The following is a 13170-nucleotide window of genomic DNA, read 5'->3' as shown; positions in this document are numbered from 1 at the left end:
CCGAACGCACTCGTCCAGGTGTCAGTGGTGAGGTGAACCTTGCAGGCAACGGCATTCTTCAAGCTTCGGGTTATTTTGCTGACCACGTGCTCATGCAACTCAGGCACTGCAGAGCGCGCAAAGTGGTAGCGGCTGGGAACCACGTAACGTGGGATGGCCACTGACATCATACCCTTGAAGCTGTTTGTCTCCACCACTCGATATGGCAGCATTTCGCAGGCCAGAAGCTTGGCTATGCTGGCTGTTAGTGCCACGGCCCGGGGGTCATTTGCTGGCAATTTCCTCTTGCGCTCAAACATCTCCGAGACAGACAACTGAACCGTAGGGCTGCACACTGAAGGGCTGTTGGTTGTTGTGTTTGATGAAGACTGGGAGACCTCAAGAGCACTATTCCGGAAAGTGACAGTGTCAGCGTCGTCTGATGTTTGTGAATGTTGTTGTGAACCACGCAATGGCTGAGCTACTGCTGCTGCTGAGGAGGGGCTGGTGGTGAGTTTGGTGACCCCAAGGGAGGCAGTGTTGCTGGTACCCTGTCCTGCCGCGTTTGCCCACAGAGTGGGATGTTTGGATACCATGTAGCGGGTCATGCTGGTGGTGGAGAGGTTGTTAATATTTTTCCCCCTGCTCAGGCGGGTCTTGCACACCTTGCAAATCACCATGGTACAATCCTCACTGCAGTCTTCAAAGAAAGGCCAGACTTTGGAGCACCTGCCTTGCTGGCGATTTCTGTTTGCGCCTCTTTTGCGTCTCACTTGAACTTCCACGCTTGTGGTGCCTGAAATTTCGCGCCGCCTACCTTGTGGCACAAGGCGAACTCGTGCAGCAGTGGGTTCTTCAACAGACTCATCTGTGCTGCTACGACGGCGATGTTCTCCTTCACATACAAAATCTGGGTCTGTGTCCACATTGTCCAAACCCTCCTCTTCCATCTCCTCAAACTCGTCATATGTGATTGTGGGCCGCCGCCGTGGAGTAGAGTCTTCCAGATCTTCTCGGCTGACCTCCTGCAATTGAAACCCCTCCTGCCCAACTTGCTCTGGGATTTGGGTTTCAAAGTCCTCGGACTCGCCTTGCATTTCAGTGCGCGGTGCATTTTCCACAGTAAATGGTTGTGAATCCGGGCACAACATTTCTGGCTGTTCCATTGACCTTTGAAAGGTGGAAGTTTGTTGGGCTGGGAATAGCTCCTGCGAATACCCCATTGTGTCCTGAGGAAATTCTTCGGACTGGTTATTTGGCAGTTGTGTGCGTGGTGTCGCTGCCGGTTGTGTCAGCTTTGTGCCCACTGGCTCCTTGTAACTGGCTGAGGACTCGGACCTCGTGCGTGATGTGCTAGTGCTGCTTAACCCACTGCTGGACGCTTGAGAGGTCATCCAATTAATTATCTGGTCCTGTTCTTTTGGATTTGTGAGGGTTGATTTCCTGGACAACATGGGCGGTATTGAGTGGATTTTCTTCGGTGCTCCACTGTGGCCTGTTCGTGAACCGTCAGGGGAAACACCTCTTCCCTTGCCCCTCCCTCTTTCACAGGATTTCTTCTTCATTTCACTTATCCTTAAAGTACACGCTGGCTGGCAGCAGTACAGTGGCAGTACAGAAATGCTATATAGTGGTGGGTGAGCGGTGTACTACTATTCCCAGCAGCGACACAGAGCACAATGCTATACAGTGGTGGGTGAGCAGTGCACTACTATTCCCAGCAGCGACACAGAGCACAATGCTATACAGTGGTGGGTGAGCAGTGTACTACTATTCCCAGCAGCGACACAGAGCACAATGCTATACAGTGGTGGGTGAGCGGTGTACTACTGTTCCCAGCAGCGACACAGAGCACAATGCTATACAGTGGTGGGTGAGCGGTGTACTACTATTCCCAGCAGTGACACAGAGCACAATGCTATACAGTGGTGGGTGAGCGGTGTACTACTATTCCCAGCAGCGACACAGAGCACAATGCTATACAGTGGTGGGTGAGCGGTGTACTACTGTTCCCAGCAGCGACACAGAGCACAATGCTATACAGTGGTGGGTGAGCGGTGTACTACTGTTCCCAGCAGCGACACAGAGCACAATGCTATACAGTGGTGGGTGAGCGGTGTACTACTATTCCCAGTAGCGACACAGAGCACAATGCTATACAGTGGTGGGTGAGCGGTGTACTACTATTCCCAGCAGCGACACAGAGCACAATGCTATACAGTGGTGGGTGAGCGGTGTACTACTGTTCCCAGCAGCGACACAGAGCACAATGCTATACAGTGGTGGGTGAGCGGTGTACTACTGTTCCCAGCAGCGACACAGAGCACAATGCTATACAGTGGTGGGTGAGCGGTGTACTACTATTCCCAGCAGCGACACAGAGCACAATGCTATACAGTGGTGGGTGAGCGGTGTACTACTATTCCCAGCAACGACACAGAGCACAATGCTATACAGTGGTGGGTGAGCGGTGTACAACTATTCCCCGCAGCGACACAGAGCACAATGCTATACAGTGGTGGGTGAGCGGTGTACTACTGTTCCCAGCAGCGACACAGAGCACAATGCTATACAGTGGTGGGTGAGCGGTGTACTACTATTCCCAGCAGTGACACAGAGCACAATGCTATACAGTGGCGGGTGAGCGGTGTACTACTGTTCCCAGCAGAGACACAGAGTGGCAGTAAACACAATGCTATATAGTGTGGGTGAGCGGTGTACTACTGTTCCCAGCAGCGACACAATGACTGGGGGGACCCTGGCTAGCCTGGCTGGAGAGAGAACTACCCTGCCTGCCTACCCAAAGCTAAACCCACAGACAAATGGCGGAGAAATGACGTGGATCGGGTATTTATTTACCCGAACCACGTGACCCGTTCGTCCAATCAGAGCGCGTTCGGGTCCGAACCACGTGACCCGTTCGGCCAATCACAGCGCTAGCCGAACGTTCGGGGAACGTTCGGCCATGCGCTCTTACTTCGGCCATATGGCCGAACGGTTTGGCCGAACACCATCAGGTGTTCGGTCGAACTCGAACATCACCCAAACAGGGTGATGTTCTGCAGAACCCGAACAGTGGCGAACACTGTTCGCCCAACACTACACAGAACCATACCCTGGTGGTGCTTAACCTTAACCCCACACCCCACCCCGGTGGTTGCCTAACCTTAGCCCTGGTGGGCATCTAACCTTAACCCCCCCGGTGGGCAACTAACCTTAACCTCCTGTTGGCGCTTAACCTTAAAGGGTTACTTAAAGTGAACCTAAGGTGAAAATAAACTGATGAAATAAACAATTGAAACTGTCACTTCCATGCTTAAAAATTAACTCTATCAGGCAACAAAATAAAACAAGTAAAACAGCCTGGTTATTTATATGTTTTGTGCTGTACACACACATGTTTATCTCATCATGTCACATGTCGCCTTGGGTACACTTTAAGCATAAAAAAAACAAAAACAGTTAACTTACCTGGGGCTTCTTGCATCCACCTGCAGTCATCCTGTGCCCGTGCCGTCCTTCCACAACACTCCAGCAAGCAGCAGGTTGCCTGAGCGCTGCCCCACGCCGCGTGCACCCTGATGGCGCTCCTGTCGGTGGTAGCATTCTGTGCTTGCGCAGTAGCAATTCTCCCGTACTGCACATGTGCAGAACACTGCAGTGCATAGGGGCACAACAATGAGGCCTGTGGTTTGCCAGCCGTCGGGGGGGGGGGGGGGGTCGCAGCTACTGAAGGGTCTCAGAAGGATGGCGCGGGCCCAGGATGACAGAGGGGGGCAGCACGAAGTTAAACTTTTTTTTTTACTTTAGATTTCCTTTAACCCTAGGCATTAAGACATGCCGTAGCACTGCGTAATATGTTGTCGCTTTATAAATACAATAAATAAATAAATAAAAATGTCCTACTTAACCGGGTGTCCACTATAATGCTGGGCACCCTTTTGCACCTTCATCATCTTCATTTGCAGGTATTCTTCATCTATACTCATTTCACATTTGCAAAAAAAAAAAAAAAAACTGATGTCAAGACTTTTGGGATGGTGTTCTATGGAGTGCAGAGGAACAGTGGGGTAGGGAGGCTTTGCTACCGTAGAGTCTCGAGCTCACTTGCATTGACAAAAAATTCAGTTGTACATCTCAAGGTGAGTTATATGCCTAATGGTGTTGGATTCATGGGCATTCATCAGAGATGGTTCATCCTTATCTCTTCTCCTGACCATGCTTTTCTTGCTATATAGGTATTGTATCTGGGTCCTATACATTTGTCCTCAATGTCTGGTTGATTTCTATGTGTTATTATTTTACACAAACACAACCCTCTAATGAAATAGGTCTATGTCTAGAAAATAGGGAAGAACTTTAACCACTTAAAGGGGAACTTCAGCCTAAACAAACACACTGTCATCAAGTTACATTAGTTATGTTAATTAGAATAGATAGGTATTATAATCTCTTACCCACCTTGTTTTAAAAGAACAGGCAAATGTTTGTGATTCATGGGGGCTGCCATCTTTGTCATGGGGGCAGCCATCTTTTTGGTTGAAAGGAGGTGACAAGGAGCAGGAGACACAGTTCCAACTGTCCTGTGTCCTGATTACCCCTCCCATCTGCACACGCTAGGCTTCAAATGTCAAATTCAAAATGTAAAAAAAAAAATTGCACCAAAACAGCAGAACGAGAACAACAACATCATAAATCCCATCACAGCATCAGGGGAAAAAAGCCCAGGCAGTTTTCTTCTGTGCAGCTAAAAATGAGGCTTGTATAAGAGAAACAAAGTTCTGATGCTGCGAAACTGTTAAAGAAACACAAAGCCTTTTCAGTGCTACTGAGTCGATTTTTAGTCCGGAGGTTCACTTTAAGGACGGCAGTCATAAAACCCCTTAAGGACCAGAGCCTTTTTTTCCATTCGGACCACTGCAGCTTTCACGGTTTATTGCTCAGTCATACAACCTACCACCTAAATGAATTTTACCTCCTTTTCTTGTCACTAATACAGCTTTCTTTCGGTGCTATTTGATTGCTGCTGCGAGTTTTACTTTTTATTATATTCATCAAAAAAGACATGAATTTTGTCAAAAAAATGACTTTAACTTTCTGTGCTGACATTTTTCAAATAAAGTAAAATTCCCTATACATTTGAGCGCGAAAGTTATTCTGCTACATGTCTTTGATAAAAAAAACCCATTCAGTGTATATTTATTGGATTGGGTAAAAGTTATAGCGTTTACAAACTATGGTGCCAAAAGTGAATTTTCCCATTTTCAAGCATCTCTGACTTTTCTGCGCACCTGTCAGGTTTCATGAGGGGCTAAAATTCCAGGATAGTACAAATACCCCCCAAATGACCCCATTTTGGAAAGAAGACATCCCAAAGTATTCAGTGAGAGGCATGGTGAGTTCATAGAAGATTTTATTTTTTGTCACAAGTTAGCGGAAAATGACACTTTGTAACAAAAAAAACAAAAAAAAAAGGTTTCCATTTCTTCTAACTTGCGACAAAAAAAAAATGAAATCTGCCACGGACTCACTATGCTCCTCTCTGAATACCTTGAAGTGTCTACTTTCCAAAATGGGGTCATTTGTGGGGTGTGTTCACTGTCCTGGCATTTTGGGGGGTGCCTAATTGTAAGCACCCCTGTAAAGCCTAAAGATGCTCATTGGACTTTGGGCCCCTTAGCGCAGTTAGGCTGCAAAAAAGTGCCACACGTGGTATTGCCGTACTCAGGAGAAGTAGTATAATGTGTTTTGGGGTGTATTTTTACACATACCCATGCTGGGTGGGAGAAATATCTCCGTAAATGACAATTTTTTTATTTTTTTTACACACAATTGTCAATTTATAGAGATATTTCTCCCACTCAGCATGGGTATGTGGAAAAATACACCCCAAAACACATTATACTACTTCTCCTGAGTACGGCGATACCACATGTGTGGCACTTTTTTGCACCCTAACTGCGCTAAGGGGCCCAAAGTCCAATGAGTACCTTTAGGATTTCACAGGTCATTTTGAGAAATTTAGTTTCAAGACTGCTCCTCACGGTTTAGGGCCCCTAAAATGCCAGGACAGTATAGGAATCCTACAAATTACCCCATTTTAGAAAGAAGACACCCCAATGTATTCCATTAGGAGTATGGTGAGTTCAGAGAAGATTTTTTTTTTTTGTCACAAGTTAGCGGAAATTGATTTTAATTGTTTTTTTTTCACAAAGTGTCATTTTCCGCTAACTTGTGACAAAAATAAAATCTTCTATGAACTCACCATACTCCTAACGGAATACCTTGGGGTGTCTTCTTTCTAAAATGGGGTCATTTGTGGGGTTCTTATACTGCCCTGGCATTTTAGGGGCCCTAAACCGTGAGGAGTAGTCTTGAAACCAAATGTCGCAAAATGACCTGTGAAATCCTAAAGGTACTCATTGGACTTTGGGCCCCTTAGCGCACTTAGGGTGCAAAAAAGTGCCACACATGTGGTACCGCCGTACTCAGGAGAAGTAGTATAATGTGTTTTGGGGTGTATTTTTACACATACAAATGCTAGGTGGGAGAAATATCTCTGTAAATGACAATTATTTGATTTTTTTTACACACAATTGTCCATTTACAGAGAGATTTCTCCCACCCAGCATGGGTATGTATAAAAATACACCCCAAAACACATTATACTACTTCTTCTGAGTACGGCGATACCACATGTGTGACACTTTTTTGCAACCTAGGTGCGCTAAGGGGCCTAACGTCCTATTCACAGGTCATTTTGAGGCATTTGGATTCTAGACTACTCCTCACGGTTTAGGGCCCCTAAAATGCCAGGGCAGTATAGAAACCCCACAAGTGACCCCATTTTAGAAAGAAGACACCCCAAGGTATTCCGTTAGGGGTATGGTGAGTTCATAGAAGATTTTTTTTTTGTCACAAGTTAGCGGAAAATGACACTTTGTGAAAAAAAAAACAATACATATCAATTTCCGCTAACTTGTGACAAAAAATAAAATCTTCTATGAACTCACCATACTCCTAACGGAATACCTTGGGGTGTCTTCTTTCTAGAATGGGGTCATTTGTGGGGTTCCAATACTGCCCTGGCATTTTAGGGGCCCTAAACCGTGAGGAGTAGTCTTGAACCCAAATGTCTCAAGTTGACCTGTGAAATCCTAAAGGTACTCATTGGACTTTGGGCCCCTTAGCGCAGTTAGGCTGCAAAAAAGTGTCACACATGTGGTATCGCCGTACTCAGAAGAAGTAGTATAATGTGTTTTGTGGTGTATTTTTACATATAACCATGCTGGGTGGGAGAAATATCTCTGTAAATGACATATTTTTGATTTTTTTTACACACAATTGTCCATTTACAGAGAGATTTCTCCCACCCAGCATGGGTATGTGTAAAAATACACCACAAAACACATTATACTACTTCTCCTGAGTATGGCGATACTACATGTGTGACACTTTTTTGCAGCCTAGGTGTGCTAAGGGGCCCAACGTCCTATTCACAGGTCATTTTGAGGCATTTGTTTTCTAGACTACTCCCCACGGTTTAGGGCCCCTAAAATGCCAGGGCAGTATAGGAACCCCACAAGTGACCCCATTTTAGAAAGACAACACCCCAAGGTATTCCGTTAGGGGTATGGTGAGTTCATAGAAGATTTTATTTTTTGTCACAAGTTAGTGAAAAATGACACTTTGTGAAAAAAAACAATAAAAATCCAATTTCCGCTAACTTTTGACAAAAAATAAAATCTTCTATGAACTCATCATACACCTAACAGAATACCTTGGGGTGTATTCTTTCTAAAATGGGGTCACTTGTGGGGTTCCTATACTGCCCTGGCATTTTACGGGCCCAAAACTGTGAGTAGTCTGGAAACCAAATTTCTCAAAATGACTGTTCAGGGGTATAAGAATCTGCAAATTTTAATGACAGGTGGTCTGAGGGGGCAAATTTTGTGGAAACGGTCATAAGCAGGGTGGCCTCTTAGATGACAGGATGTATTGGGCCTGATCTGATGGATAGGAGTGCTAGGGGGGTGACAGGAGGTGATTGATGGGTGTCTCAGGGGGCGGTTAGAGGGGAAAATAGATGCAATCAATGCACTGGGGAGGTGATCGGAAGGGGGTCTGAGGGGGATCTGAGGGTTTGGCCGAGTGATCAGGAGCCCACACGGGGCAAATTAGGGCCTGATCTGATGGGTAGGTGTGCTAGGGGGTGACAGGAGGTGATTTATGGGTGTCTCAAGGTGTGATTAGAGGGGGGAAATAGATGCAAGCAATGCACTAGCGAGGTGATCAGGGCTGGTGTCTGAGGGCGTTTTGAGGTGTGGGCGGGTGATTGGGTGCCCGCAAGGGGCAGATTAGGGTCTAATCTGATGGGTAACAGTGACAGGTGGTGATAGGGGGTGATTGATGGGTAATTAGTGGGTGTTTAGAGGAGAGAAGAGATGTAAACACTGCACTTGGGAGGTGATCTGATGTCGGATCTGCGGGCGATCTATTGGTGTGGGTGGGTGATCAGATTGCCCGCAAGGGGCAGGTTAGGGGCTGATTGATGGGTGGCAGTGACAGGGGGTGATTGATGGGTGGCAGTGACAGGGGGTGATTGATGGGTGATTGACAGGTGATCAGTGGGTTATTACAGGGAATAACAGATGTAAATATTGCACTGGCGAATTGATAAGGGGGGGGTCTGAGGGCAATCTGAGCGTGTGGGCGGGTGATTGGGTGCCCGCAAGGGGCAGATTAGGGTCTAATCTGATGGGTAACAGTGACAGGTGGTGATAGGGGGTGATTGATGGGTAATTAGTGGGTGTTTAGAGGAGAGAATAGATGTAAACACTGCGCTTGGGAGGTGATCTGATGTCGGATCTGCGAGCGATCTATTGGTGTGGGTGGGTGATCAGATTGCCCGCAAGGGGCAGGTTAGGGGCTGATTGATGGGTGGCAGTGACAGGGGGTGATTGATGGGTGGCAGTGACAGGGGGTGATTGACAGGTGATCAGTGGGTTATTACAGGGAAGAACGGATGTAAATAATGCACTGGCGAATCGATAAGGGGGGGTTTGAGGGCAATCTGAGCGTGTGGGCGGGTGATTGGGTGCCCGCAAGGGTCTAATCTGATGGGTAACAGTGACAGGTGGTGATTGATGGGTGATTGATGGGTAATTAGTGGGTGTTTAGAGGAGAGAATAGATGTAAACGATGGATTTGGGAGGTGATCTGATGTCGGATCTGCGGGCGATCTATTGGTGTGGGTGGGTGATCAGATTGCCCGCAAGGGGCAGGTTAGGGGCTGATTGATGGGTGGCAGTGACAGGGGTAGATTGACGGGTGATTGACAGGTGATCAGGGGGGATAGATGCATACAGTACACAGGGGGGGGGGGGGTCTGGGGAGAATCTGAGGGGTGGGGGGGTGATCAGAAGGGAGCAGGGGGCAGTTTAGGGACTAAAAAAAAATAGCGTTGACAGATAGTGACAGGGAGTGATTGATGGGTGATTAGGGGGGTGATTGTGTGCAAATGGTGGTCTGGGGGGTGGGCAGGGGGGGGTCTGAGGGGTACTGTGGGCGATTTAACAAAAAAAGTAAAACATAAACTCACCAGCAGAAGTCCTTATTGTTCCCCATGCTCAGGAGTAGATAGAGTAGACTTTGCAGTCACAAATTCTCCATTGCATTTATTAGTATTACCCAAATCTTCCACATAACCACATAAATAATACTACATTGAGCATAGTGAGCGAAGAAATGCTTTCTCAATGGTAAAAAAGGCATTTGCTTTTAGCTGGATGTCTTGAAAGGCACAATGGTCCTCTGCCAACTCCTCGTATTTACTTATCCAGTACATCACAAATGGACCGCATTTTAGGATAATTTAAAGATATAAAAATATTAAAAGTAAATATGCTAAGTCATCCCCAGATACTCCCCGATCAATGAAAGAATTAAAATCCCTATTAGTATGGCACCCCTATGATTATCTAGGAACCTCCTGAATGGACTCTGTTTACACATTCCTCTCTCTTATCAGTGCTTTGTATTTATATACTTGCCATGGTGTGGCTACTGCATGTGGATCTGCACTACACAGTCATTTGCAAAGAAACTGCAGTCTTTTGATATAAAAATTATTTATTTCGTGATTAAAAAGTAATTTACAAAAGATTACTGTATATGACACTTAAAGCAACACATAGAGAATAATTAAAAACAGATATACAAAACACACAAACATAAAACCTTTACCTCCAAAAAGTAAAGAAACAAACTATTGCTTGTGTTGTACCATAAGCTATAGTCTGGCCTGGATATGGTATTCTGGAGTGGAATTTCTCTCCAAAGACATACCAACAAAAGTTATTTAGGTGATGTCACGGAAGAGCCGTGAGAAAAGAGAACGCAATCGCAATCGGTTTGCAGCACCGATTGCCGTTGACGTGCCAGATCTGAATCTTATGTTTGTGGATACCAGGCAGTCAAGCCTGGGGGTCTCTGTTGTCTTCATAGGTGGTAGAGTTCTTTTCATGAGAGCAAAGTATGCTCTCTGGAGAAAGCCCCAGGTGAGTAAAGCTTTTTTTTTTTTTTTTATTCGCCTGATGACTCCTTTAAGCTGAGGTACTTTACTTTGCACTCAACAGCTCATAGTTACATCAGATTTCCAAGGGGATCCTACAAAGTAATAACCATGCAGAAGATGCCTTTTGCTATATGCTGTATTGCATCACTGACAAAATATAATGTACACGGCAAAGCAGTTTGCACAAAATTGCTGATTATGCAGAGTTCAGGACTCTCTAAATTGATATATTCAGGCATACGACAAGATTATGACTTTAGTCAACCTCAATGACTTTACAATAGCAGCACTTGTTGTCCATGTTACATGCAGGGATCCTTGTTTTTACCTGATGGACGTGAGGATTGGGAGTGTTTATGTCCTGTATAGTTTATTGACAGGGTAGTGCATGGCCAGCATGGACTGCCAGACACTGGAGCACATTCCAAACATGGGAGTTTTAGCATTTCTAAGGGTAAGGTACTATTCATTTCTGGGATCCTGTTGTTATGAGTTATTTACGATATGAAACTGTCCTTTGCTTTTAAAAACGTCTGACATTTGCACAAGGTCAGGAAATCAGTAACGCACAAATCTGTTTCCTTGTTCCTCTTCTAAAGAGGATACAATTTCTTTTCAGTAGGACAACCAAACACATTCGTACTCTTAATTCAATTCTACATAATTGGCTTACATACAAACACATCTATTCAATTATTTTTTTTTTTTTAAACTAAACCAATGCATACTTCCCAAGAGGCTGTACTCAGTACACAGAAATGAAAATATCTGATAAGCTGACAAACTCACTGAAAAGGTTATGAAAATATAGCTGCATACAGCTGGATAGTGTACTGGTAAGGCTGTTGCCTTTGATGAAGGATTTGACGCCTTTGGTGGACTGAAATCCCGGTTCAAGCCAGTGTGTAAAACAGTAAGGAGTCTTTGGGCAAGGCTCCCTAATGATCCTGGTCACCTGTGGAGCGCGCCCTAACTGGCTGCAGCCCTGAAACGCTTTGAGTCTGCCAGGAGTAAAGTGCAATATAAATATTCTGTGTCTTGTCTACATACTAAACTCCACATTTCTTGTTACTGTAACAGATCTGTCATTTGTGAATAGCATTGTCACATAGTTAGATGGGCAGCAGGAAAGGTCAGGTAAAAGGTATGGGACTTTTGGATAACATTAGGAAAATTCACAGACGATCAGATTTCTACGGTCACAACTAATATCAATCCATTGGCCTGGATCAAATATCTCTACACAGTTTTCATTACGCCCTCCATTAGGTTCATTTGGATGAAAGTTCTTATATGTAACCGGATTTCCATTGAGATAAACAAAAGCACCTTCCTGTTTTTTGTCATTTATTCCGAGGAAGAACCTCCGACTTTTTGACTTGAAAACCTGATGTAGAGCAGAATTTTCAGCACTGTTCACTGGAGACGGAATTGTGCCTTGTGCTGCTTGGCAGGCTGCTTGAACGGTGTCATAATTTCCTTCCTTTCCATTACTGACGTATATTTTGTTTCCATATAACACGGCTCCACTTTGGAAGTAGCACACTGTTACAGGAAATAAGGATTTCATGTCAATATGTACAGACTACCCAGCAAGCTCATGGTGAACCAGAACTCAATATGTCAATATGCAGTAATATGCAAAAATACTACATGAACTAAATATCTACATTACAAGCAGCGGATATCACACAAGGATTTAATTTATATCTAATCATTACATTCTCTAGTTTGACTAAATTTAGTTTTTCGATCTCCTGATACTGCATTACACGTTTCCATAAGGCCCCATTCACAGTGACGGCTTGAGCCCTCTAACGTAGTTGTGTCAGCTTCTGTCCGCTTTTCTGTAACATTGATAGGTAACTGAAAAGTGGATAAAACTGCATCAGTGGACTCAAGCCCTTAGGCCTTGCGGTGCAATGTAACAGACACATGGAGCTTGATTCACAAAGCCGTGATTACTTTTATCATGGTTGCGCTAGCGCTATAATGCATGTAACGTTTTCACGCACCAATTCGCGTTTGCACGCGAAAACGTTACACGCGTTATAGCGCTCGCAAAAATGCTAGCACGACCGTGATAAGAGTTTTCACGGCTTTGTGAATCAAGCTCATCGTGGCTGGATAGTGTAGTGGAGTGGCTCGATAGTATAATGGATAAGGGCTCTGCCTCTGACACAGGCAACCTGGGTTTGAACCTCAGCTCTTCCTGTTGAGTAAGCCAGCACCTATTCAGTAGCAAGGCTCCCTAACACTGCTACTGCCTATAGAGCGCACCCTATTGGCTGCAGGTCTGGCGCTTTGAGTCCGCCAGGAAAAAAGTGTGATATAAATGTTATTTGTCTTTGTTTATCTTGCATAAAGTTGCACTGCAATAAATGTATGCGATGTTCATCGTGAATACGGTGCAGTGCAAGCTAATGCAGTGTGGTACCCCAATGAACTGCATGCAGCATAATGCATGCATTACCAGTAACAGTGAAGCATAGTTTTCTTTGGCTGCATTCTTCACTTTATGCATCTCAATGCGTGCATGACATGCGGTGCAACTTTTCTGTTCCATTGCACTACTGTTTTTACAGGGAACGCAACACAAACCCTACTGTGATCAA

General features: G+C 45.1%; 1 protein-coding gene across 5 annotated transcripts in view; it reads right to left on the bottom strand.

Annotated features, from left to right (window-relative positions):
* Positions 1 to 10129: 10129 nt before the first annotated feature.
* LOC137534131 (collagen alpha-1(III) chain-like) overlaps positions 10130 to 13170 on the bottom strand; it is a 113322-nt gene continuing 110281 nt past the window's right edge. For all 5 annotated transcript variants that reach the window (XM_068255504.1, XM_068255505.1, XM_068255506.1 and 2 more), the window contains one exon: positions 10130 to 12100. In XM_068255504.1, the coding sequence (XP_068111605.1) occupies positions 11721 to 12100 (380 nt within the window). In that variant the 3' untranslated portion in view covers positions 10130 to 11720. The remainder of the gene's footprint in view (positions 12101 to 13170) is intronic.

Source organism: Hyperolius riggenbachi, chromosome 10 (assembly GCF_040937935.1).
Source record: "Hyperolius riggenbachi isolate aHypRig1 chromosome 10, aHypRig1.pri, whole genome shotgun sequence".
Classification (NCBI taxonomy): Eukaryota; Metazoa; Chordata; class Amphibia; order Anura; family Hyperoliidae; genus Hyperolius; species Hyperolius riggenbachi.
The sequence above is the reverse complement of the archived record's forward strand: the minus strand, read 5'-3'. Positions and strand labels throughout refer to the sequence as shown.